This window comes from Protopterus annectens, chromosome 3.part0, assembly GCF_019279795.1.
Source record: "Protopterus annectens isolate FY-2018-M chromosome 3.part0, PAN1.0, whole genome shotgun sequence".
NCBI lineage: Eukaryota > Metazoa > Chordata > Ceratodontiformes > Protopteridae > Protopterus > Protopterus annectens.
This window is the reverse complement of record NC_056731.1, coordinates 17,361,094-17,388,364: the sequence shown is the minus strand read 5'-3', so window position 1 is coordinate 17,388,364 and position 27,271 is coordinate 17,361,094. Positions and strand designations below refer to the sequence as shown.

At 38.8% G+C, this 27,271-nt stretch overlaps 1 protein-coding gene across 1 annotated transcript in view; it reads left to right on the top strand.

Moving 5' to 3' along the window:
* The window catches only part of MYO3A (myosin IIIA), a 2,697,794-nt gene that overhangs the window by 2,585,121 nt on the left and 85,402 nt on the right, over positions 1 to 27,271 (top strand). Inside the window, exon 34 of the mRNA XM_044064554.1 lies at positions 27,083 to 27,223. Coding sequence (XP_043920489.1) covers positions 27,083 to 27,223 — 141 coding nt within the window. The remainder of the gene's footprint in view (positions 1 to 27,082; positions 27,224 to 27,271) is intronic.

Genomic DNA, 27,271 nt, shown 5'->3' with positions numbered 1-27,271 from the left:
GCTCCTCTGCTCGTTATATAATCCAAAACAGAAACATGGTGTGTGCAAACTGGTCAATCAAAATATAAGAAATCCAGTAAAAAAGCAAAGAGCAACCAGACCACAGCTAATAAAATCAAGCCAAGTTTTATTCCAGGAAATACAAATGGTGAGCGCTTTCGCAGTAAAAAACTGCTTCATCAGACAGATCAGATTGGTCTGATGAAGCAGTTTTTTACTGCACAAGCGCTCACCATTTGTGGTCTGGTCGCTCTTTGCTTTTTTACTGGATATATATATATATATATATATATATATATATATATATATATATATAGTAGTTGTAGTGTTAACTTTTTCTTGCTGTTAAGATGTCAAAACAGCCCAAAGATACTAAACCCTCAAGGTTTAAAAAATGTACAAAATGCAGTCAGAAAATGTCTGTGACTGACGGTCATACTGTGTGTGTGTGTACTGCCTTGGACCAGTACACCTCCAAGAATCCTGTGCCATTTCCCATTCTTTTAGCCACAGGATTCTTCTTGAAAGGAAAAATAAGTTGATTCTTAGGGGGTTATTGAAGACTTCCTTTTGAGAAGCTATAGGAGAAGGTCAGAGTCCTTCCAAACAGACTTCTTTCCCTTCTTCAAAATCTGAAAGATAAGATCTTCCTCTGCTTCATCAGAGGCTCAGTCTGAGCCAAATAAAAGTTGCCATAAATTTGCTCAATGGACCCAAAGCCTGTCAGGCCCAAGAAGCCTTTCACCTCAGGTCCTTCAATGTCAGAGCCATTGATGTTTCAAGTTTGGAGCTGATCCACAGAACTGGAATCAGTTTCTCAAATGTTGAGATTTCCAATCCTACAAATTTCCAGATCCCCTTTTCCCTCCACTCGATCCTCCAGGAGCCTTTCAGATGATGATGTGGATCGCATGGTGTAGCGACTTTTGAAGACATCGGCGCTTGCCAAACATTTGTCAGAGCCAACCCAGAGGGTTTCAGAACCAACTAAGCCTGCCCTGTCACCATCGATTCCTCCTCCAATCCAACTCAGGACTTCAGATCAGGAATGTATGGAACTGATCATAGTGGAACTGTCAGAGCCGAGCCCTATTCCAGGATCTTCAGCCCCGACTACTGCTGTGACATCTTTGGCTCCAGAAATAAGTATAAGTGAGTCAAACCACCACGGTCCAGCCAAATAAATGTCCAGAAGATATGTAAAACAGCAAACAGTTTATTGGAAAAAGGTTAGCACTTTCACGGGGTTACTGCTTCATCAGACCAAATACATTCTTGATTCCCTCTGAACTCCAGGAGTCTAGGAGCGAACAGTCTCCAGTCGGGTATGGGGGAAGACAGTTGGATCGGACATTTTTTTGTTCCAAACTTGTCTCTCAGGCCTTTGGCATGGATGAGCTTGGCTCCTACCTCAGCCTCAGAACCAACCCCCTTGGTCTGGGGATGTCTTCTGATTCTTCAGAGCCAGGACCTTCCTCAGATCAGGGGAAGAGGGTCTTCAAGGTAATGAGGAGATTGCTGTCTCCACAGACAGCTCCACTATCAGGTCCAGTCATTCCTCCCCCAAAGGGACCGGTGTCCATCTCAGCACCACTGATTCAACAGAGATGCAGAGACCCTAGGCCTCAGGATGCCCCCCAAAACCTCTCCAGAATACCCTTCTAAAGAGGTCCCTTGTAAGAGACTATGTAAGAGGAAGCATTTGGACTCCCCAGAGGAGTCCGTCACATCTGACACAGACCTTGAGGAGTCAGAAGGGTCCCCACAGTCACCCTCTGAGGATGTCTCTTTTGCAGACATCCTAGAAATACTTAAGTCGAGAGGTGGCTGGAAGCCCATCAACCCATCTGAGGAGGAATCTGTCTACCTGAAGGCTTTTGGGTCTCACCCTTCTGCCACTTGGGTGTCTCCATCTTTTGATGAACTAATGGACCTAGTTTGTCAAAAGGTGTGGGAGTCTCCAGACTTAGTGGAGCCTGTCCCTTGGAGGCCAAATAAATTCATTACATCCCCCACAAATAAAAACTTTCTTACGAAAGGTGTCCCAATAGATCCTATAGTGGTGGGGGCGGCCACCAAGAAGGAGCTGTCAGACATCCTCTTCTGTTCATCCTCTGAACAAAGAGGCTTGTATGATGGACAGATATGGAAAGCACACCTATTCTTCAGTGACTTTGCGCTCAAGTCCCTGAATTATCTCACCCATTTTACCAGATTGCAGAGATCTCCTGAAGGAGCTAGGAGATACTCTCTAGGGTTCAGTAGCTGAGGGAGTAACAGAAAAAGTTTCTTCCCAGCACTCCACCTTGAATTCAGTGGTAAACTCCTCCATGAGACTCATTTCTTATGCAGCTGATGGAGCTAGTAGGGCAGCAGGTTCTGGAATTTCCATATGGAGGCATAGCTGGATGTACTTGTGTGACTTTGTGGAGCCCTTTAAATCTTCCTTTGTTAATGCCCCCTTTGATGGTTTGTCCTTGTTTGGGCCTAAAGTCAAAGACACACTAACCAGGTGTGAGCAAGCATGAAAAACTCTGTCTGTTGTAGGAGTCCATTTTTCCCTACCTTCTAGTCCTTGTCCAAAAGGTTAAAAGGGAGGAAAAATATGGTTTTGAAATTCCCAGAGAGTTTTCCAAGACACATGTGGTGATTCTTCCCCCAGGGGTATAGGGGGAAAGCAGTAATGGAAGATGCTGGCCACACAGCAGAGGGAGTCCGCAAAACCAGGATGACAGGGAGTCCTTCCTTGGCAAGCCCTTCCAGCACTCCTGAAAGGAGGACCATCTGTCCATTTCTGGAGGCAGTCAGGGGTTGCTTATCTTTGTACCCAGAAGCCTGGCTAAAAATAACAAAAGAGAAATGGGTACAAAGCATCGTATCCAGAGGTTTCTTCATACCCTTTTCTTTTCCCGTCCCAAACATAAAAAACATCCCAGACATTCCACCCAGTCAAAGGGAACAAGCAACTCTAGAAATACAAAAGTTGCTAGACAAAAGAGTCATCCAAACAATCCCCACAGACCAAATAGGATCTGGAACTTACTCAAGGTTCTTTTTAGTGCCAAAGAAAACAGGGGACTGGAGACTCATCCTAGATCTCAGCAAATTAAACAAATCAATAAAAAAGGCAAAGTTCCAGATGGTAACACTGCAGTCAATACTCTCCTTTCTGGGACAGGATGATTGGATGTAATCTATAGACCCCCAGGATGCGTACTACCACATAAAAATGGACAGGCGATCCAGGAGTCATTTGCACTTTTGGCTGGGAGCCAGTCACTACCAGTTTCAAGCTCTGCCATTTGGTCTCACTACAGCCCCCAAATTATTCACCAAATGTATGGCAGTAGTCATGGCTCACCCGCGATGCCTAGGATTCAGAGTGGTTCCATACATAGATGACTGGCTCCTAACCTCTACCACCAAGCATCTACTAATAAAAGCGAGAGACACCACATTAAAGCTCTGTTGTCATTTAGGGATCACAATAAATTACAAAAAAAATCTGCCTTATTGCCATCTCAACATATTGTTTTTATGGGAGCAGACTTAGATAATACAAAAATGATGGTAAAGCTTCCCCTAGAAAGAGTACAAGTCCTTCAGCATCGAGCTTTTTATCTGTTTCACTTGAAATCGGAAAATGTACTGCCAAAGCAGTAGTCAGTTGAGACAGTGCCTCACTTGGCATTACATTTTACCATTTCAACACATGTATGCTTTATTTATTTTTGTTTCACAAATCCCAATGGGAAATGCAATTGTAGAGATCGGTCAGGTGACCTGAACATCTTAAGAGTGTGTCTCCTCTAACTGTGTCTCCTATTGTGACTGAGAAATCACTCGAGAAGGAGAGCAGGAGGAGCTTATTTCAGTAAGGATGGGCGTCAAGGAAAAAAAAATCTGTAAAATGAACTTAAAGGACAATGACAGGCTAACACACTTTTCTACACTGTTAGCATTTATGTAAACTTACGTTACTCTCAGCATCTAAAAATACATTTTATAGCTATTGAAGTCCCACTTTTTCTCTTTCTGTATTTTCAAATGCGGTAGCGCTAGTTCCTTTACCATTTTCACCTCGAGGTTATTTGCATCAAGTATAGTCATGCCTATTCCCAGCTGAAGTCGCCCAGGCATTTCTGTACCTTTTCTACAGCTGTTTGCCTGAGAATACTCCCTACTTATATACACAAAATGTTGCATAGTCTTTTTAATTGCTTGTGGTATAATTTTCAAATATATCATAGGAAATGGGTAATAGCATAACTTAGCTGTATAATTGGAAATGCTAGTTAAGGTCTGTTTTCAGAGAGTCATTTTGTAGGTGTATTTTAAGTATTCAGATTTGTACTTCTACAATGTTTGCTGTATGCCATTAATTTTCTAAAGACATGCATTTCTCCCTGGGCTTGTGCTGAAAAGAGGCTTTGTGTCAGTCAGACTTTCCGGGTAAACAAATGTTCAATAAATACAGAAAAATATTTTTTGTTATACATAATTTATTTGAGGATTTGTTTCTGCTTTACTATGTATTAATATAAGTGATGCTTGAATTGATTTAATTTATATTTTAGATCATTTTCTGTATGCTTGCCTAAGAAAAAGGATTCCCAAATGCTATTTCTTTAGTATTTAGATCAATTTATTAGATCAGCAGAGGTTTATCATGTAATATAAAAATGAATACATACAGCAAAGACTTCACTTGACTGTGTTACCTGACTACACTGTACAGTGCACTAAGGTTACTAAAGACTGCCTCAGTGACCTTTAGGAATTAGGGACAGTATCAGATCTGCAGTGTGTGTGAAACATATTGGTAGAACCGTAGTGCAAAAAAAAGCAATGTGAAATAGTAATGGGTCGTAGCAATGATGGTTCTGGTTAATGTTAGTGCAATCTGAGAGCATAATCAAAATATATCCTGCTGCTGCACATGAATGCACTATGCACAAATCCAAAATAGATTTTTATATATGTACTTATCACTAGACGTCGCTCTATCTCGTTGGGATTGTTAGTGTTTTGTAGTACACTTTAGCGTTCTTTTTTAAATCAGCTTTAGTTAGCTCCACTCACTACACCTGGCGCTCAGACTGCTAGTTTTAATATGTTATTATCACTAGACGTCGCTCTATCTCGTGGGATGGTTAGTGTTTTGTAGTACATTTTACCGTTGTTTTTTAACGGGTTAGTGTTTTGTAGTACATTTTAGCGTTGTTTTTTAACTAGTAGAGGATTCCTCTGATAGCGTTTAACTCGCTAGTGGGTCCTAGCACGTGGTTAGCATTGCGCAGATAGTAAAACGATCTATTTGGCTCTATCCAACTATTTTACATACATCTACATACACTCTTCCCTAGTTCATAAAGGGCAAGGCTGAGTGATTATTTAGTATGTACAAGTTCGTGTATTTTGTATTTTTACCTTAGTATGTTGTATATGTACTCTACGATAACTTGACATGTTTTAGAGTCTATTTTGATGCTAGATTGATGTTCTTCTCCTTTTCTTAGAGTATTTTGATTTAACACAATTCTAAAGGTGACTATAGCCTTGTATTTGCTACCTGTGTATTAATATACTTTACTAAGGTCTATTGCCAGTTTGTTTTTGCTCATCTGAAGTAATTAACCTTACCTTAGTGCCAGTTAGTCTAAATGTATACTATGTGTTTTGCAAAGAACTGTTGAATTGTGAATGACCTCTTTGCATGTGTATACTTAGATCTGTCTTTTTTGAAACTGTAATCCCTGTTTAATTTCCTCCTTCTAATCTTTTTTCCCCCTAGCAATCTCTCCTGAACATTTATTAAGGGACTTGCCTGCTCCTAAGGACCCCTGAACCACCTCAAGCCTTACCTAAGTGGCCATCCACTATCTTCTGCTGCCCTGTGCTCCCACCTGGTTGTACTAAAGTTGCTAAGTATGTTATTACACCTGACCCATTTTTAAAGGCGTACATGTATATTTCAGACTGTAATTACACCATTTTAGCCTTTTTGTTTGCCTCTGGGTCTTGTAAGCTAGCAGCCAGTCCCCCCCCCCTCCCTGAATTTAGCCTTCTGCATGATCTATCCCTTGCTACCTACCTTTTCTTTCCACCTGTGGTTACTTCTCCTTGGCTACCTGCCACTACTTCCACTTTTGCCCACTAGGTACCAGTGATCACTAGGCTTGGTGCCTTTAATCTTTCCCCTATCCTCTCTCAGTCTCTGCTCATAGAACTTACTTTCTCTTCTTCCCTTTTCTTTCTGAGCCTACTTAGTCTACTTTCTCCCCCTCTCGATCTCACTTTCTGCTTCTAGGCTTCACCCTCTTCTCTCTTTACTACCTTGACTTTTAGTGCCCCATACCAGCTACTCACTTGCTTCACTATCTTTCCCTGTGTCCTGCTGCTCACTGATTGTCTCCACTCACTCTGTCTTTACTTGTGGCCCCGCTTCGCTCCCCACCCTACCCCCATATCCCACCCACCCCTGGAGGTCCTAGACTTATACCTCACCAGCCACTCCCCCTATTTCTCTCAACCAATCCCCAACCTTCTTACAACTTACCTCAACTCCCTACATAGTTATTTCTGATCTGCATTCCACTTTTCAAACTCCACCCAACTCCAAAGACTATCTCTACTTCAAATTCCCTTTCCCACTCCTTACCTATCTTAACTCCTTCTCTGTTTTCCCACATCTTTACTGCCCCTTTCCTCTTGCCCTGGCCATACACTGTATTCCTATTCCATGCTACCTACCTTTTAACTATAACTTCACCACTTCCTGTTGCTAGTCTCCTTTTTTCTCCCTTCAACTGAAAATCTTTCACTGTAACTCAGCTCATCCCTACCTACTCTTAATCTGACATTCTATCACAAGCTATATTCTCTAGCTTCTTACCTACCACTATGTCTCCTCTACTCAAATCCTTTTTCACATATATCACACTTTTCACCATTGCTACAACCACCCTAACCTTACCTTATTATGTCACCTTCTTTGAAAATATCTCCTTACATAAACACAATTTTCACCTCCAACAAACTTTACCAACCTCTTCTATCCACACACACTATCACAGCAACATAACCTGTTCCTCCACCTATCTACTACCAAAATTCCACAGAAAAACTCATATATCTTTCTACTTAAACAAAACATATCATTATAACTCAACTAAAAATCCCAAATTCCACTTAGATTCTCAGCATAATCTCCTCCTACATGGTGATATTCATCCTAACCCTGGTCCCAATACTAATTCTAACTTCAATCTAAACAATATTACTTCTCCAACTCCATTGCCATGTACTAAAACAGCCAACTCCCTTCTAATTGCTCACCTTAATATTAGAAATATAAATAACAAAACTCACCACCTTCATGCACTCTTGCACCTACACTCATTCGACATTCTATGTCTTACAGAAACCTGGCTAAAACCCTCTACTCCAGACCATGAAATCACCCCACCAGGCTATAATATTCTTAGAAGTGACCGTATAAAGAAGAAAGGAGGAGGCGTTGCCATTATCTATAAATCTAATCTCAAAGTCACACCCTATAATGAACTTCCCTCACTAGACTCCAAAACCGAAATACTGTCTACCAAACTTCAAATTAACAACAACAAATCAATATATCTAATCTGTATGTACATTCCCCCAGGAAATAATATCCATATTCTAGAAAACTTACTTAGTTCACTCTCTAATCAGCTACCCCAGGAAACTATTATCCTTGGGGACTTTAACATTGACTGGATAACCTGTTCATCCCAGCACCCTACTAGTCATATAAATCTCTATGGGTTCTCACAATTAATTACCTCTCCAACTAGAATCCATAAACCGAATAAAAAAGAAACGACTCTTGACTGGATCCTTACAAATAACCATACTAACATTTACACCCCAGGAACACTTCCCGATAATATTAGTGACCATATGCTCACTTATGTTAGTAGACAAAAATTGCATATCCCAATTACCCATAACATCCAATAAATCCTTCAACCCAGACAACTTTCTGACAGAATTGAAAGCATGTGACTGGTCCCCACTGACTAGCCTTGAACTAAATGAAGCAGTGTCCTACTTTAATACTCACTTTCTACATATCCTTAATGATCATGCTCCCATTCGCTCTACTAGAATAAAATCTAAATCAGCACCTTGGCTCACTAAACAAACTAAGCAAAAAATGCACCTAAGGAATAAAATCTGGGCTAAATGGAGAGCTACTAAATGTATATCAGATCACCTACTCTTCAAACAGTTAAGAAATGCTACTAAAAAAGAGACTCTTAAAGACAAAAAGGAATATTATCTCCACCTTCAACAAACAAGTCAACACACCCCTCAAAAATTCTGGTCAGGTATTAACAAACTTCTTAAACCAGGACATTCTACTACTCCTACCCCATCTGGCTTTGACCTCGACAATTCCTCCCAAATCCCAGATTCCTTTAACAAGTATTTTACAGAAACCATTCAAGCCCTAGCAAATTCATTACCCACATCTACTACTAGCAGCCATAATACCTCCAAAGCCTCAACTGATACCTTTCACATTCAACCTGTTGCTACATCTCTTATTTATAAGCATCTCAAAAAACTTAAACCTTGCACCCCATCTGCTGACCAACTTCCATCAGAATACCTACAAATTGCCGCTGAAGCCATAGACTATCCCATATCCATACTTATTAACAGAACTATCTCTGAAGGAAAAATTCCTTCCATATGGAAAATATCTCATATAATTCCTCTACACAAAGGGGGCTCCTCTACTGACCTCTCAAACTTTCGCCCTATTGCCTTACTCTCCCCATTAGCTAAGATTATGGAAAGATGTATACATAAACAACTTCTTAACTACCTTCTGCAAAACAATCTTCTAGCTAACTGTCAACATGGCTTTAGACCTTCTCACAGCACCACAACTGCCCTCCTTTCCTTCACTGACGCTATAAATAATAATAGGAACAAAAATCTTTTCTCATCAGCACTATTCCTTGACCTGTCAAAAGCCTTTGATATGGTTAATCATAATATTCTCCTTGACAAGCTACATCACTATTCTCTTGGTTCACAAGCTCTTCAATGGTTTAGGAGTTATCTCCAAAACAGGCAACAAGCAGTGCTATGGGACAACAACCTTTCTTCCTTACTCCCAGTAAACATTGGGGTTCCACAAGGCTCAATCTTAGGTCCCCTTCTTTTTTCTTTATTTATCAATGACCTGCACGTGAACATCCCCCAAGCCATCTGTATTCAATATGCTGATGACTCAACTCTAATCTGCGCTACTAATAATGTTTCCTCCCTCCAGTCCCTTACCCAAGCAGTCTTCCATAACATAGAGAGATGGTTTATGGAACACTCCCTCCTTCTCAATGCCAAAAAAACAAAACTTCTTCTCTTTACTCCTACACACAAATCTCCAACTCCTTTCTTCACTATCTCCTCAAATAATGCAACCTGTATTAACCCAGATATGACCACTCGCCTGTTAGGTGTTACTATTGACAACCATCTTAATTTTGATGACCATATTAACAATACCATTAAATCAGTTAACAAAAAGATAGGTTCTCTCTACAGAATTAAATCCTTTCTTACCCCTGCAGCCAGAAAAACCTTGGCCCAGACCCATCTGATCTCTACCCTTTTCTATGCCTCTGCTATATATACAAACTTATCTAAATCCAACCTTACCAAACTATCCACCTGTTACAATTCTATAACTAGATTCATTACTGCTAACCCCTTCAGAACTCATCACTGTCACAACCTCAAGCAACTAGACTGGTTAGAGCTAAATAACCACATACTGTATCAACAGCTACTTATCACTCATAAGTCTCTTTTCTACCCTGATGCTACCCCTAGCCTCAAAAAACTAATTTCACCATATAAAAACCTATCCACACTACGCTCTGCTAATAAACTCCTTGTTGCCTTAAATAAATCATATAATAAAGCTGGGGATGCATTATTCTCTAACTCTGTAGGGAAATTCTGGAATCAACTCCCTTATGAAATAACTAACCTTGACTCTACATCCCACTTCAAAAGACGATCAAAGAATATCTAAAATCCCGGTGGTTATGCCCTTGTGCTTACCCTGACTGAAATGATTTCATTATTTCCCAAGTTCCCCCCTCTCCCCTTACGGGTCCTTGAATAATAGGTTTAATTATTGACTGTTTTATCCTTGATACTGACTCTACCTTAGCATTCTAGTTTATTGTCACATATGTTTTTCCGACCTGTGTACTGCTTATCTATCTTTTATTTAATCTATCTTCAGAATATTCTATACCACGTATTTTACTTTTTCTGACTTTTTCTCTATTGACATACTTTTCTCAGTGTTAGTTTTTCGTAAATTGCTATATAAGTCTACACTGGTACTTTTGTATTATGCTTATTTTGGTCTTTTGTAATAATTGTATTACTTCGTGTATTTGGAGCTTTTCTCCCCGGGCCTCTACTGAAAACGGATATATGTCCAGTAAGACTAGCCCGGTCAACAAATGTAAAATAAATAAAATAAAATAAAAAAGATTCCAGTATGATACAGTTATTGGTTGAGATATATACATGTGAGGCTTCACAATGTTTTTGCATTTGGTGAACTTTGCCATATAAGAAATGGCAAGTGGAGAAACAGTCAAATGAAGGATATAGAGGACAAGCAAATAAGGGAAGTAAAGATGTTAGCAAGTTAGTATAGTGCAGTAAGAACACTGAAGCTACTGTATATGTCAAACATGAAATGTACAATGAAAGTGTCCCCAAGTTCAAGGGAATTTATATTCACACATTAGTTTTAATCAAGTGGAGCAAATAATGGCATACTGAAGCGAACACCTGCAGCGTCTATCTCTCTATAGTCTCAAGTAGATACATTATGCAGAATCGTTCATACCTCTCAACTTCTTAGAGCAAGAAATCTGGACAAAGCCATAAATAAAAGTGGGACACAAGCCCAAAAATAGGGACAACTTTTATATATCGCTTTTACAAATTTAGAAAGCTTATAGAATAACAGGTTATGTATTAGCATGAATTTTCTGAAGGGTATGAAGTCTGCAACTAAAATGCATGTCATTATTTTCTAACTTCAGTCTTTAATGATTTCCACTAATTTGCCAGAAAACCATAATTTTATGAAAAACGGACGAAAGATTAGGCAAAAATCTGGACATTTTGTGAAAATCTGTACAGTTGAGAGGTATGCTTCTGGCACTTGATTCATGGGCTACAAGGAGCAGAGAAAATCCACACTGTACATTCAACCTCAGGCACTTGATCACATTCAACTCTACCAACAGCAACAGCAACAACTAAGGCTAGCCTTGAAAGAGTTGTGCTATCAATGCACCTAATTGTGGGTGTTGGGCAGAATAAACACTGTATGATCACAGGCCCATAAAAGGTTGGAGAATTTCTATGATTGTATTTATTTTCCACATCATTTAATTTGCTAAAGAACTGACATTTCAGTCCATAAGAATAACAGTTTATGATCCACTGTACTACATTTAGATTCAGGTCTGGCATACATTTTATCATTACTGTAAATTTCTTGGATACACAGCATAGTTCCACGTGCATACTTAGCAATTGAAATGAACATCTACAGTGCCTATCTCTCTATAGTCTCAAGAAGATGTATTATACAGGCACGTTTGGCACTTGACTCATGGTGTACAAGGGACAGAGAAAATCCACACTGCACATTCAGCCTCTGGCACTTGGTAATTCAATCATTCACTTCAAAAAGGAAGGTTGGTTAATCCAGGCATTTAATTCCAGGATATCAGGGCTTCCAAAATAGCGTGTGTTTGCGTGTGTGTATGGGTGGGGGGTGGTGGGGGGACTTGCAGTCTAATGAAGCTAGTGTGCAGTTTCTGTATACACTGTTTTCTGCAATGCCACTGACCCAGATTAGATTACGTCTCTGGACATTAGGTTTCCATCTGGAGAGAAATGAAATGAACAGCAGTTGCTGGTTTGTATTTTTGGAAGAATGGAGTTTCTCACTATAATTCTGCCCATAGCTCTCAACCACTCAGGGGCAAATCTCAACAGAATTGGGGAAAAAAATCCAGAAATATCAGGGACACTTGTAAAATATTAGTACTATTAACTACAGACATTGACAGAAAAAGTAAATATGAATTAATGTCCAGAAATCTAAAACTCTAATTATTGCCATTATCTCTTAATTGTAACTCACCACTTTTTCTTCAAAAGTCAGCAGTTGTAGGAAGGATTAAGAGGGACAGAGCTGAAATTTGAGTCAAAATCAGGGACAGTTAAGAGATATGATTCTACTATATGCAGCTGCACCAAAAGTATATAATCCAGGTAGGAGGTGTAGGGTGAAGGGTTTGAGTGCACATGCTCACAGTGATGGAAGAATGGCATCACTGACACTAGTTTGATGGGAGTATGACACCACTGCCCACAATGTGATCTCGAGATGGCAGGATGCCACCAGCTGTGACATTAAAAGGGCTAGCACTGAAGGGGTATGAAGTCCAGCACTGTCAGCTATGGATGAAGTAATAGCAAGAAAGGGCACACAAGTCTATCTCAATACAACCTATCCTTTCCACAGATGCTGTCAGAGCATCTCAAGATGGTTGTTCAACACCTCTTACCCCCAGCATCCCCTCCTCCAATGGCCTACATTGCAGACTGTACCCGCCCCTTCTACAAATTCCTGTATCTGCCATTGCATGGCAGCAGCAATAAACTTGAATCCATTGGAGCGGCTCCACATGAGTATTCTACAGTGGCTGCTGTTCACTGAGTGGTCCTTGCAGGAACTACCCATGTCCCACCAAATCATGATAACAGAATCTTGCAGGAAATACCTTTGTTGGTGGCTTCACTCCACTCATGTTACTTTAGGTCAACCCTTTGTTCTTCCACAGCCTTTAGCCACAGTGACCATGGATGCTTCCCAGATGGGGGCGGCATTATCAGGGAAGGACAGTCCAAGGCACTTGGCAGGATCATAAGGCCCACTTGCATATCAATGTCCTAGAGATGAGAGTTGTGCTTTTAGTGTTGCAAGCATTCCAAGACTCTCTTCCGCTAAGAACCATTGCAATACAAACAGACAATATGTCGGTCGTGTGGTATATAAACAAACAAGGAGGAACCGGATCTTACCCCCTTTGTCGGGAGGCCCTTAGAGTATGGCAGTGAGCGACCACTTCTCAACACTTTCTGATAGCAATGCACATCCCAGGGAAATCCAGTGTGATAGCAGACAAACTCAGCAGGGCAATTCTGATGCCTCTCACAAGTGGTCCCTGAAACAAGAGATAGCAGAAATGATTTTCTGAAAATGGGGGCAGCCTTGCTGTGATCTTTTTGCCACATCCATGAATGCCAAATGCAGCAGCTATCTTGCCCTAATCACCCCTCTGGGGGAATCACCAAGGGATGCACTTGTACGTGATTGGCCCTCAGGTCTCCTCTATGCCTTCCCTCCCTTCCCATCGATACCCAAAGTTCTTCAGAAAGCCAGAAATTTGGGAAGGACCTTGATACTTGTCGCCCCTTACTGGCCTTGTCAAATCTGTTTTCCTTTCCTTTGGCCTCATCTCCAGGAGGAACCTTGGATTCTGGACCCAGTTCCAGATCTTCTGACTCATGCATCAGAAATGCTCCATCCATCTCTTCAAACCATCAAGTTGTCAGCCTGGCTGCTCCAATTCCAAACATAGCCAGGCTACCTGACCTTTCCCCTTCAGTGAAACATATTTTGATTTTGTCTCATAAGGCTTCAATGAGAAAATTGTATATCAGCAAATGGAAGAGATTTTCCTCTTGGGCCTTGAATAATCATTTTGACCCTTTCTCTGCCCCTATACCTTCCATACTGGAGTTCTTGGCAAAACTATTTCATGAGGGGTTGGCTGCAGCTACTATTCATGTTCAATTAGCAGCAATCTCAAGCTTCCATATAGGTGAATTGGGGCCGAATGTGATGTCCCACAGACTTTGCAAAGCTTTCTTGAGGGGTACCATTTTATTAAGGTCACCCATTAAACCACCTCTACACCATGGGACCTGAATTTTGTGTTATTCCGTATGATTCTTCCCCCTTTTGAACCTGCATCATCCTGTGATCTGAAGTTTTTAACCTGGAAGACAATTCTTTTAATAGCTATCACTTCAGCTAGGAGAGTTTCAGAGTTACAAGCATTGTCTATTAAACCACCTATATGCTGTTCCACAAAGGCAGAGTGTCTCTATGAACAAACCCATCCTTTCTACCTAAAGTATGTTCTGAATCAAACTTAAACCAATCTATAGACTTACCATTTGTTTTCCTAATTATGGCAATAAGGCAGAATGTATGCTACATCAACTAGATGTACATAGACAATTACGTTTCTACTTGCATAGAACGAAGGACTTTAGAAAGACTGACCAATTGTTTGTGTCCTTCTCAGACTGCAAGAAAGGTGCTCCAGTTACTAAGGTCACTCTTTCCAGATGGATGTCAGATTGTATTGTATTCACCTACAACTCGCAGAACAAACAACTTCCCGACAATGTAAGAGGGCATTCTACCAGAGCCATAGGTACTTCTTCCGGCTTTTGAGCTAAACTACCAATTGATACTGTTTGTGCTGCAGCAACATGGGCAAAACCTTATACCTTTATTACTCATTACAAAATTGATTTGGCCTCCAAGGATAGGGCCTCATTTGGGTCCACTGTTCTGAAGAATATTCTCCCTTGAGCTACCAAGAAAGATGGTGCTAGGGCTGCTGTCCCAACCAGTACAGAATGAAGGTGAGATAGATCAACATCACATAAAGAAGTTATGTACTCACCATAACGTCCCATGTGTGTTGTTCATCTCACCTTCATTCTTACATCCCACCCTGCTTTTCCCAGCCTTTAGCTTCTGGAGGACCGACCGGATTAATTTGGTGACCATTCTCTGACCCTCTTCATAGCTCTTAAAGTAGTAAGCTTTTTTTTTTATATGCTTCTATTATTATACCAGCAAACAAGATCTGGGGAGTTTCCTAGAGCATCATGGGATAGGGTATAAACCACAAGCTAGTTGAAGACCTCAAGCTTTTGTATAAGGCTGAGTCAGAACCGAGGATTGGTTCTGAACCCAACCAGTACAGAATGAAGGTGAGATGGACAACATACATGGAACGTTATGGTGGTTACATAACTTCTTTTTTTATTTAATTTATTTTGTATGAAATGCATTTATTGCATTTTTGTAACGTGTAATGCTAGGTATAGGTGCAGTTTGGTGTGTGCAAGTCATAGTTTAAGAAATATTTTTTGCTCTGGAGTAAATTCCACCATGTCATTTTTGAAAGTGGGTAGTTGGTGAGTGTGCTTAGATTAGTGATGTATATTTTATCCCAGTTTAATTACACCAAGTCTTTTGGGTTTTAATACCAGTCAAAGCATGATTAAAATGTGTGAAATTAGTATTGTTTCGATCTTTGATGTTAGCCAAAAGTGTTCTTCATAGCACCTGCAATGTTGCCCATGTATCAATAAGATGGTAACATACCTCAATACTGCTGTAAATTCTTTTTTTATTACACCCATTGCTACTACTACTATTAGAAATGTCAGGGTAACCTCCTTCCACATTGACCTCATTTCTGCCTGCAAATCCTGGTTTGTATGTTTCAGTGTGGTAATGGCGATGTGTCGGGTTACTGATTAGTGAGTTAATGTCGCTGGAGATTGTGGGCCAGATTCTAAAATTGCTGCACTCAGTGTAAGTCTGACCTGATTCTAAAAGACTTGCTCTCGGTGTAAGTGACTTACTTTGATGTAAAGCTTATCTATAAACAGGCTTACACTGGGTGTTAGATTCCAAAAGAGCTGCTCTCAGTTTAAATAGTCACTTACACTGAGAGCAAGTCTTCTTTTGGAATCGGTCCCTGTTAATAGCATATTAAAAATTAAGATTGGATTTGCAGTCTGGAAAGGATTCATGATTGCTTCTCTGATTTGAATCTGTGAGGTTCTATGAGAAAGAGCTGTCTGTGGAGGAATTCAGGTGTCTGGAATTGCTTAGAGCAGTGCGAATAACCTTTAGGTGAATTTACCATGGAATGGGAAAGACAGAATTACAGACTAAGTTGCCAGACCTTTCTACCTCTAAATGCAAGAAATGCAGATAAAGCCAGCAATAATGGTGGGACAAAAGCCCAAAAGCCAGGAAGATTTTAACTATTTCTCTTACAAACTTATAACGTTGTTGGAATAATAGGTTTGATGTTAGCATGCATTTTTCTGAAGGATATGAGGTCTGAAACTGAAATGATTGCCATTATTTAGTGACTTCAGTTCTGAATGATTTTTCCAAAAAAATATAATGTTTATGAGGAATACAGAAATAATATGAGGCAAAAAACTTGGCCATTCTGTGAAAATCTGTGCAGTTGATGCATGTAGGTTGCTAACAATGAAAAATGGGGAGGAATCATACCAGTAGTAACTCTTTACTAGCTGCTTGGAATGAAGGTGTTCCGAGGCTGAAATTACCCAGGTTTACTTGCAAATGTGTGAAATGACTTGCCTTTCTGGGGAATACCTTCTGCACTCCTTTGAATGTTTGCAGGCCTGATGAAGGGAATGGCACATTGATCCCAGATTTATGCATCAGGTGTCTAACTATGTGGGACTAAAGAGAGCACATGCAGTTATCCAGTGAATCCAAACACCTACCACAAGCAAGCTGTTGTAGAACATCCATTTCATGGATGAGTGAAATTTACAAGAAGAAGACACTAATTATTGCAGTATACACACAGACTGCCATCACTTTAGTATACACACAGACTACCTTTACTTTAGTATATACACAGACTACCATCACTTTGGGATGATGGATAAGGAGAGCAACTAGGATTTGAGAAAACAGGGAAAGGTTAAAACAGAGAAGTGACACCAAGGATACTGCAAGGTCCAGTTAGATATAGTGTTGCAACTTTTTTTTTTAAATCCAGGCATCATTTAACACAGTCTTAAATCTGTTTACCATAACTGTTTTAAAATCCCTTTTTGTTAGAATTGTATTCACTAAATGACTACATGCAAAGCAGTTCTTAAAAGCACTTTGTCACTACTCTTTACAGGTTTGTATTATGACAGAAGTGTATCCAAAAATGTATGTCTGTTTGTAGAGAGTGCTCAAAAATCAGATAAAAGCTAGAGATTTGAGAAACAAAGTGTGTGAAAGAGCAGATATTGGCATTTAAGACCACTATACAAGGAAAAAAAATGTGTGTGTTATTTAAAACAATGCGGAACATGCAAAGAGTTTTGCTCAGTGAAAGAAGTCAGTGAGCTGCAGAAATCAAAGACCGGCAGCTTAAAAGAATGAATAAACGAAAGAGCTTTAAAATGAGAGACTGGCATTCAAAATCAAAGTGCAAGAATTTGCTAGGAATCCAGACAATTGGAAAATGGTGCTTTGAAAACTTAGCAAGACAGGTGACCTAGAAAATCTCTCAGTGAAGACAAACATAAGCATAAGAGGTAGCCTAGATCTTGTTACAGAAACAAATCTAAAAGATTTTAATATGGGCCTTACAACATAGCATTTCAGGCTAAAATCAAGCAACTATCTAAGAATAGACTAGACTCACTGGGTATGCATGAGAAATGAAGAAAATCGGCCCCCAAGAAATACTCTCGCCTACTTTCATTAAAACCAAGGGAGGAAATCTGGGTTAAAGGAAATCTTGTCTGTACCATCCTATATAGAGGGATGTTTATCAAAGTACTAGAGGTTTTCTCTGAAGGGCTGCAGAAAATTAAGAAAGCTGTGATGCCTAAGGTAGAAGCATTACAGGCAATGGGGTTCAAGGCCTGGATCAAATATTCTGTGACTTTAACTGCACTGTGATTGGCTAAGATGGTATGGCTGCAAAATGAGAATAGCATGCAAAATTTAATGAAAGGATTGTGCAGGAAACAAGTGAATTAGAAGGAAAGCAATACTGTGGAAGAGATTTATGTAGCTGAAGAAAACACCGGGGAAGCTGTGAGATGTAAAATGAAGAAATACAGAAAAAGGAGATATACTTTGTTTATTCTGAATCCTTCAGATATATGATGGATGGTGTGCATGCAGAAAGAACCAAGAAAGGACCAGAAGCTAAGAAAGAGATTGAGAAAGAACTGAGTAAGCAAAATTTGCTGACTGAACAGCCTAGAAGTCTGTGATAGTTAATGCTGGAGTTCAGCAGGAGTCTAAGGCCTAGACAAAAAAGATAGAAGACATATGGGGGAGGGTAAATCAATCAGTGCAGAAACTATTTATTTTAAGGGCAATAAAACAAACAGAAATGGAAAACATGCATTCAGGGAGTTAATTAAATGGCTCTAAGTTGTTTTACTTACAAAATGGTGTAGCACATGCAGAATGATCCAAGAGTTAAATTGTTCATTATATGTAGTTCAGGGGTTTCACTGAGGGAGCAAGAGGAAGAAGATGGAATGTGTTGCAAATAACAGTGCTCTCTCTCTCCCTCTGTCTCTCTTTCTCCTTACCCCTACTGCCTGTCAGCAATCAGACCATCTCTAAATTAAAAAATGTTAAAACGTTCTGTTGAGAGACTAATTCATCTAACAAGTAATTTGAATATATGGACAGTTTTATTATTTATTTATCCCTTCTCTTCTCCTTTTGAGCAAATGTAAATAAAGATAATGTGGGCAAACTTCTCAGTTATGCAACATTAGAATGTTTTGTAGGCTAATACAAATTAAAAAAATATATATCTGGGCTTTTTGTCACAAATCTGTTCCATGTGTGAAATTATATAAGGTTCTGAAAAATACATATTTTGTGATTATCAGTGCTGCATCTGGCTGTTATTCATTGCTATAGGGACAGAATCAAAAAGAAAGACAAGATAAATGTAATTTTATGGAAAAGAATGGGAAAGGAGGGGGAAACGTAACCTTGTCATGTAAACAATATAAATGGGAGAAAATGGAAATGAAAGCTAGTTGGAACACAAGGAAAGTTGCAACCCAACAGAAACGCTGACAGGGAAATGGCAAATAAAAAGAAAAATGGAAAAATTAAAGGGGGAGGCCTCATTCAGAAAGGCATAGAAACATACAGATGTTTTTGCCTGTTGAACATCATATTTCATTGAAGGGGTTTGAGTACAGACATAGGCTTATGCCAAAGAACTTCAATTTTAACTCACAAAAAGACCCAAGGGAAGAGTCAACAGAACTCGGCCTAACAAAGAGGTAGAAGGGGAAAGATGCAAGAAATCAAAAAAACAAACACCAGGGAGTACAAGTAGTGACAAGAAACATACGTAGCTGTGTGCACCATATTATGAAGAAGAATTTCATGGAATCGTGAGGAGGTGCCATTGTATAACTCCAAGAGACAGAGCTGAAATTAGTGTGATCAAGAAGGTTTTTATCATGGGGCGAGCAGGGGATAGCAAAATTATTATGGGAAGGATTGCAAATGCTATGGAAGAAGTGATAAAAAGTGAAGAGGGAAAGTAGGTAATTAAGCAGTGATGAATCTAGAACAGAGGTGAATGATGGGGAATGTATATGTCCTACTAGCAATGATAGTGAGTTTTTCACAATTTTTTTAGCAGTCAAGAAGTAATGGCATAAAACTATTCAAGTGGGCTTTAATTTCATGACATAATCAGAAGATAGATTCTTTAGAAAAGGGGAATAAAATCAAACACTGATGGAGAACTTCAAAAGGAGATAAAAGGGGAGTATAGTTAGTAGAGGTATAGTGAGGGAATTTGGTCCAAGGATAGAAATAACATTTGGCACGTTCCTCCCACTGTCTATAAGCCATCATAGTAACAATCACTTAATGACACCTTAAAAACTCTCAAACATTTTAAGGAAACGCCTGACAGTTTACAAACTGCCATTAAAAAAATCAGAATTATTGTCTCTTAAAGACAGCCTGTAAACTGTATAGCTGTGTTCTTGTTCTGCATTTTAATGTAGTTTATCCACATTAGTTGTCTGTTAGGTGATTATGACTGTTTAGCTGTTTAACTGATGGCTTATAAGCTGTCAGATTTATTTTTTTATTTTTTTTTAAATGCTCAATGCCCAGTACAAGCTGTTGACCCACCTTTGTTATAACACTGATAGATTGCTATATGGATGAGTGTACCCAGTAATTCATATTTTCACATATTTACCTAATGTAAGCAATTCGACTATATAGGTTCCTGGGCCTGCAAAATCTACAGGATGTGGTAGAAGGTACAGGCACATTGGATCATGCATTATGGTCATAAGAGCTAGGAAATGTGAGTGCAGAGAACAGAATGCAGATGGGTAAGCTGTAATTGGAGGGGATGATACTTGAGTGCAAAACTAAAAAAAACATCTGTAGAAACAGTACGGGAATAAGGTAAGGAAGTATTTGGGTAACTAGCAGTAGGAATTACAGGGAAATAAGTTTAAAAACTATTTATAGCACAAAGAAGGGAAAACAGGAGCATCAATGGTTATGTTGTCAAGTTCTACAAACGGGGAGAGAACAGGATGCAGCAAATCATATACTTTTCAAGAGGACAGGGTATTTGTGGTCCTCCCAAAATAAGTGAAGAGAGCTAGAGTAGTAGGGAAATGACACAAGGTTTATGCCACATAAAGAACTCCCGTGTATCATCAGCTTTTCTCTGGATGTTTGCCTTGAATTTTTCCAACATTTTCCACGTTTAACCCATCTAGATTATCAAAACGTGTCTCGTACATTTGTTTTCCAATTTGCATCTCCAGTATTTGCTGATTTCCATTCTGCCCTCCATTACTATTCTTGCAGTGTAAGTAGGCACCTACTTCATATTTCTAAGGTATTACTCGCATTTTACACACTGTTTACTTTCTCTAGGACCTTCTACACCTCTTTACACATTTCCCCACATCCTCCCCATCCTTCTTCACTTTTCTGTTTAATTGGTATTGATCTTCTTGGGGACTGTGTCCTCCCTCTCGTTAAGATCCTCATAGATAATTTTAGTCTGTTGTAAATGATTCTAGTCTGCTGCTTTTGCGATTTCTTCAGCACCATTTAAGTATCATTCTTGGCTTATTGTCCTTCATCCATGCTATTCTCTCCATCGCTGTCTCCCATTTCTTCTTTCAGTTTCTCTCTTAGCAACATGCAGATCCAACATTCCTTTCTGGCAGAGTAAACTAGACATTCTAGCTCCCCCCATTTGTTTGAAACTGCCTTTCATCCTCTCATTTAGTTTTATTATATCTCAGTCTTTCATTTCTCCCTTTCTTTTCCATATTTCTACATGGTTTTTCCCTGTCTTTCCAAAGCTCCTTCTCATTCACACACACTCCCGTTTCATCCTCCTCCATCTGCTCCTGGCTGTTTTGTTCTCTTTCCAGAATTTGTACCATTAGGCTGAATTTTACAGTAATCCTCCCACTTATTTACATCGTACTGACATAAAGAAGTCTACAGGTCTTGAAAACAGCAAAGAAGACAAAAGTGTTTGTGTTTCACTTTAGTGGTCCAACAAAGTTTCCTTTTAGTTAATCTGAAATGTATTTTCAATCTTAAATATTCAATGATACACTCATTTGAGATTTATATGACAGGGATAGGGGCTACTGGCTATTTCAAATTTGTGTCAATATAATATAAGACTGATATTAGGGGATGTACATAAAGAATAAAGAGGAATGAGGAAAGGGTGGAGGAGACAGACTATAAAAAAGAATGAGGAAAGTAAAAGGGGGCGTGTGAGAAACAGAAAGTGTTCTTGCACTAATATGATACAAAATCCAATATTAAAACACCTAGCATAGAAACCATGAATAGTGGATCTCTGTTTCAGGAAAAGGGTGTATGAAGAAGTTTGAAATGTTTGTGCATGAGTTGATTTTTGAAAAAAAAAAACATTTAGTTTAAAGAAAACAGAACAGAACATTGCCTCTGTTTACTACATTTTTTCCTCATGAAAGATAGTCTGCGTCAGTGAATTCCCTTTATAAAGCATTTGTCTTCCAGTCTTTAATTAATTAATCACTTTGTAATACATGATTTATGTTATTCAGGGTCATGAGGAGCCTGATCAAATCCCAATACTCTATGGCCACAGGTTTTTAGGTAATACTAAGCTAGCTGTCTTATGGGCCATTTTAAGTCTAACTAATTTCCATTCACTAATAAGAATCAAACCTTGTACCTTGTGTCTGTGTGGTAAAGATCATAGTTATGTAAACAATCTCTCCAAAATGTATTAGGATAGCTGCCCTTGTGAACCATTTTAAGCTTAGCCAATTTCCCTTGAGGGTGAGAATAAAACCCTGTATCTTGTGCCTGTGAGGTAAACACCTTAACCATTATGCAAACCCCTAACCCCAATCTATCATAAGGCACACAACAAAAATTCCACTCCTTGTACTGAAATGTGTAGCTCAATTTATCTAACTCCACAGTTCCCAACATTAGTAATGCATATATATGTGTAAAAGGTAGACACAAGGTGTATATTCCCTTTGGCAAATCCTAATTCTTGTCTTCAATACAAGTCACCTGGTTCTGTGGAAGGATGACTCAGCAGTCCCGATTACAGACATATATCCATTCCCCATTAAAAGGTTGGACTAGTCAGAATTCTGCATTTTCAATCTCTTCCACAATATTTGACTGTCATGGTAGCAGTCTCCACATCACTGCTCTGTCACAGGCATGAAAAGGGTTCAGTTTATTCTCACAGTATGATTTTCTTAAAAAAACAGACTTTGTTTTGTATGTAAGAAAAATAATGTCTGTGGTAAAAGTCCATTCATTTTTCATTTTTATCATATAAGTTTAAGTGACAATGCACACATATTTTTATAGCATCAGCTAATTTTGATTACAAGGATGAATATAAGATGCAGTGTTAAATGCAAGACCCCCTCTCTTTCCTTTAGTATGATTAGAAGTTTTTAAGATAAGTATTCTGTTGATCAGTGTGTGGGATATATTTATTGTTTTAGATCTACTTCAGACCTTTCTGGCAGAGAAATGGCAAATGTAAGAGGAACTGTTGAATATCTCCATCTCCCAAGAGATGGGAGTGTAAAATGATTGTCCACAGTACTTCCTTTTAGCCATGGTGAATTTTTGCTTTGAATTGTGTTCATGAGGCCTTTCTCACACACACACACACACACACACACACACACACACACACACACACACACACACACACACACACATACACACAAAATCCACAACATGGCTGCCATACTTAAAACCAATCATCCCAATCATTCCTTCAATGGGGGATGATGGCCAACCCATTCCTTGACTTGAAACGTCAAGAGCCTTATTGTCCTTTCATTCCTTTACCAAGGGGAGAGATATAACAGCCCATTCTTTACCTTTGGAAGCAAGAATTGGGTGTGAGGGAGTGAGACTGCAATGCCAAGTATGTGAGCCCAAGCCTTTCCCACCAATGGCTGGTACTGCTTATTTTGCTACTTCTCTGAGGAGGTCCCATGGATAACTCCAGATACATGCACATACCTTCCTGGCTTGCAATGCAGCATGTAACCACACCAATCCATTAGCTGCACTTGCAGCAGATCACACTACCTCCACTTCCTCAAGGAGAGGTGATCCAGCATAAGCAGCTCATTCCCATCCTCCCGGCCTTGGTACTTCCAGTGTCTAAGCCACTGATCAAATTCATATCATTTGTAGCATATACAAAGCTTTATCCTTTGTACCCCACAGGGCCTGGACTATGACAGCTATGATGTGATGCTGTCTTTAATAGTTAGGATTACAAACTTCATAAACAAGTATGTATATATTATGCATCCCCAACTGGGTCCATTCTGAGATGCTGTGACTAAACCTTATTTATTAGTGTAGGAGTCTAACCTAATACTTTTGTAGGTATAAAGCTTTGGATGACCTTGCATATTTCAGGTTCACTGGGTTTAAATAGGCACAACTCTGGGTAAGATTTACACTATACATGATAATGGTAACTCACCCAGAATTTGTGTTTCCTCTTACTTACAGATCAGCAAATTTGCTTAACAAAATAATGCAGCTTGAAAAATGCTCAGTTACCAGGGAGGAAGACATTGGCATTTGGTATACCAGCATATATCTGTTTAACTGCATTTCTTAATCATGATTAAAATAGGTGAATCATGCAGTCTTGAGCAATTTGTTTGAAGATAAGAGTTGTCTGGTCCTAAACATTTATAGTGTAATAAGTGAAGAAAGTTAGTTGATTCTGTATTAGTTTTGAATGTAGCCAGTATAGACATTGTATTTGTATATTATTTCCCTCTTTCCGTTTTCTGTGTTACTGTTTCTACTTTATTATCTCCCTTTACTTCCAGGGTGTATTGTTCCTTCATTTTCCCTTCCCACCAATTATCTAGCCTATTTAGAAAAACAGCCCCCTGACAAATTGATATAAGAAGAACTATTGAATTAACACTTGTTAAAAAGTACAATAGCAATCTTAGTATTATTTGGGGTTCCTCTTGTTTAGTCAATAAATCATCACATGGGTGTATATAAACTAGTTAGTGGCTATATCAAACCATCATGTCAAGTTCTCTTCATATAGTGTAAATTTATTTTAACATAGTGCTCTGCTTAGTTGGATACTTGATATATTTAATGGCCACTACTCTATCGGTACCATGCTCCTTCTGACAGTATTGGATTGTGTACTCTTCTTTATTTTTATAATAAAATATGCAGATGAAGTAACTTTTAGACATATATTTCACTTCCAGTCCTGTCAGCAAACATTCCCCAGTGAGGATTTATAGTCTTTCTTCTGGTCCTAATACAACAGAAATGGGTCTGATATGTTCTGTTCTTCTCTGCTTTTCTTAATAGGGAGGATATTAGTTTTCACCAACTGCTTTCACTGTAATCTACAAGAACACATTTCCTAGGAAAGAAAAAAAGAAAAGTGCAGATAATTAAAGAAAATATTTGTGTATGGCTCTGCAATAAATACATGAAATATTATATTTGTATACATTTCAAGATGAAATAGAAACACTGTAAGTGTATTTATTCTCTTTAGTTTATGCATACAGCTTTTCTGCAGCAGTCAATTGCAAAACTGGAAATGACTTCAGATGCTATGCGTAGTTATTTAATTTTTTCTAATGACTCACTCTCCTCCAAGTAACCCAGCTGTGCTTTTCTGGCAGCAGTCTTTTCCCACAAGCATGCATGCTGCATGACATTGAAAGAGGAAGCCCTGAATGTCACCTGTTTAAATTGGGTTCAATTAGCATCCCAGCTGTTATAGGAACTAGCCAGGAAAGTAAAGCAATGTTGAAGATAAGCCTGCTTATCTCTCACCTGGGGGTTAGATTAAGGAGTATATCATTGAATTCAGATTTAGTCAGTATTTCTCCGGCTCTGTCTGGAAAATGGAAACCTGTGGGAATATGTCTGCTTACAGTGGATGCAGGGCTAGGCACACCATAACTCCACTCATTACACAGATTATGTATGAGGGCATAAGGCTTACAGCAAAACTCCCCTGATAGCTGATTGAGTTAGAGCAGCTCAACAACTGTCTCTTGTAGTGCAGGGAGTAAATGTGCACAACCATGATGACAGTCAAGGGAGCAGCATGCAAGTTTACCAAAAAGTAAAACAAAAGGAAAAAAAATCTCTTAACACAGCAGGTCTCATTGATAACTTGCATGCCAGTGCCCATATTATTATTTTTTTTCATTCTAGAACACTCCACTTGCCCCATCAGCTATGGATGTTCCATTTTCCTTTGTATGATAACAACAATTTGAATTCTGTTACATATCTATGCAAAGTATGTTCATGTTAATGTTGAGTTGCATAACATCCTGGTTTTTCTTACCTAATATTTTCTTTTATATTTATTATTTATTTATTATTATGTAAGAGGTAATTTCACCTTACCCTGTAGGTTGGTCTCACCTGACCACAGGCTGCAACAGAATATCTTTTTTTCCTACTCTATGTTTTTACTCAGCAAATATTCACAGACATTAGCATTATTTTCTGGGTTTTTTTTCTTAGCTATATTTTTCTGTTGGAAATTGCTGTACTCTTAGCCTGTCTGGAAAAACAAATGGTACACTAAAGACTTATTTATTTTGCTTATGTTGCAAAATAGAATATGTAAACTCTTAATTCTATTACAATTTTCTGCTGTGCTACACGAATAATTTGAAGATTTAGAAGACAGTTGCACATTCTGCATAAACTACAGATTAGTACACTATGGTCTATTTAAAACTCGCATTAACATTTTATGATGGATTATAAATATAGACTAGGTCATCCGAAGCTGCAGAAATTAGCGATAGTTTAAAATGGCAGTTTAAAATGATATCTTTGGAATTTTATGAAATTACCTGTATTATTTCAGGAAGAGTTTCTGTATGAAACTGTTATTCAGCCTGAATTATTCTCTTATAAACCCTCACCCATACTGTTTGTCATAAAAAATATATTTTCTGCACCTTAGTCATAAAAACAGTTATACAGCAACGATAATGAACATTATTACTATTAGATAAACACCCCTACCTACTGCCTTTTTATGCCTTTGTTGAGCTAATCATTGACTGTGTTTTGTAGGAGATTATGAAGCTGAGCCCATCCTTTCTGTCTCATAACTGTCCTTCATAGACCAATGCTTTAGATAACCCTTCTATGCAATTTAAGCTGTCAGCAGTAACGATTTGATAATAATTCTTTTGTCAGTCTCCACTGTATGAAATCCTGGCATTCCAGTACAGAATAAACTACTATTCATTGCAAAATATTTCATTGCTAAACCTGACAGTACTGCAAGAGAATTCAGTAGTAACAGCAATCAAAAAAGCAGAACACATCTTGTCATGAAGTGAACACGAGACAGATTTTTCAATAAGTTATAGTTATATGGAAATAAGTACTGCTTCCAGTTTTATCTTTTGACAACTTTCTGTAGAGGTCTGTTGTGCATTTACAAGTGAAAAACATAGTCAGCCTAATACAATATATTATTATCTGCAGTCAAGCTAAAACGCTGGATTCAGAAGGGGATTACTATCAAGATTTGTCCCATGATGCTTATAAGGATGACAGCCTTCCCCCACCAATGGATATGGTGCCTCCATATAAATATAAGCCTCCTGTACCACCACCCCCAAATCGGTAAGTAATTTGAATAGACATCTAGTTTTGTCTGGTCCAGTTTGTTAT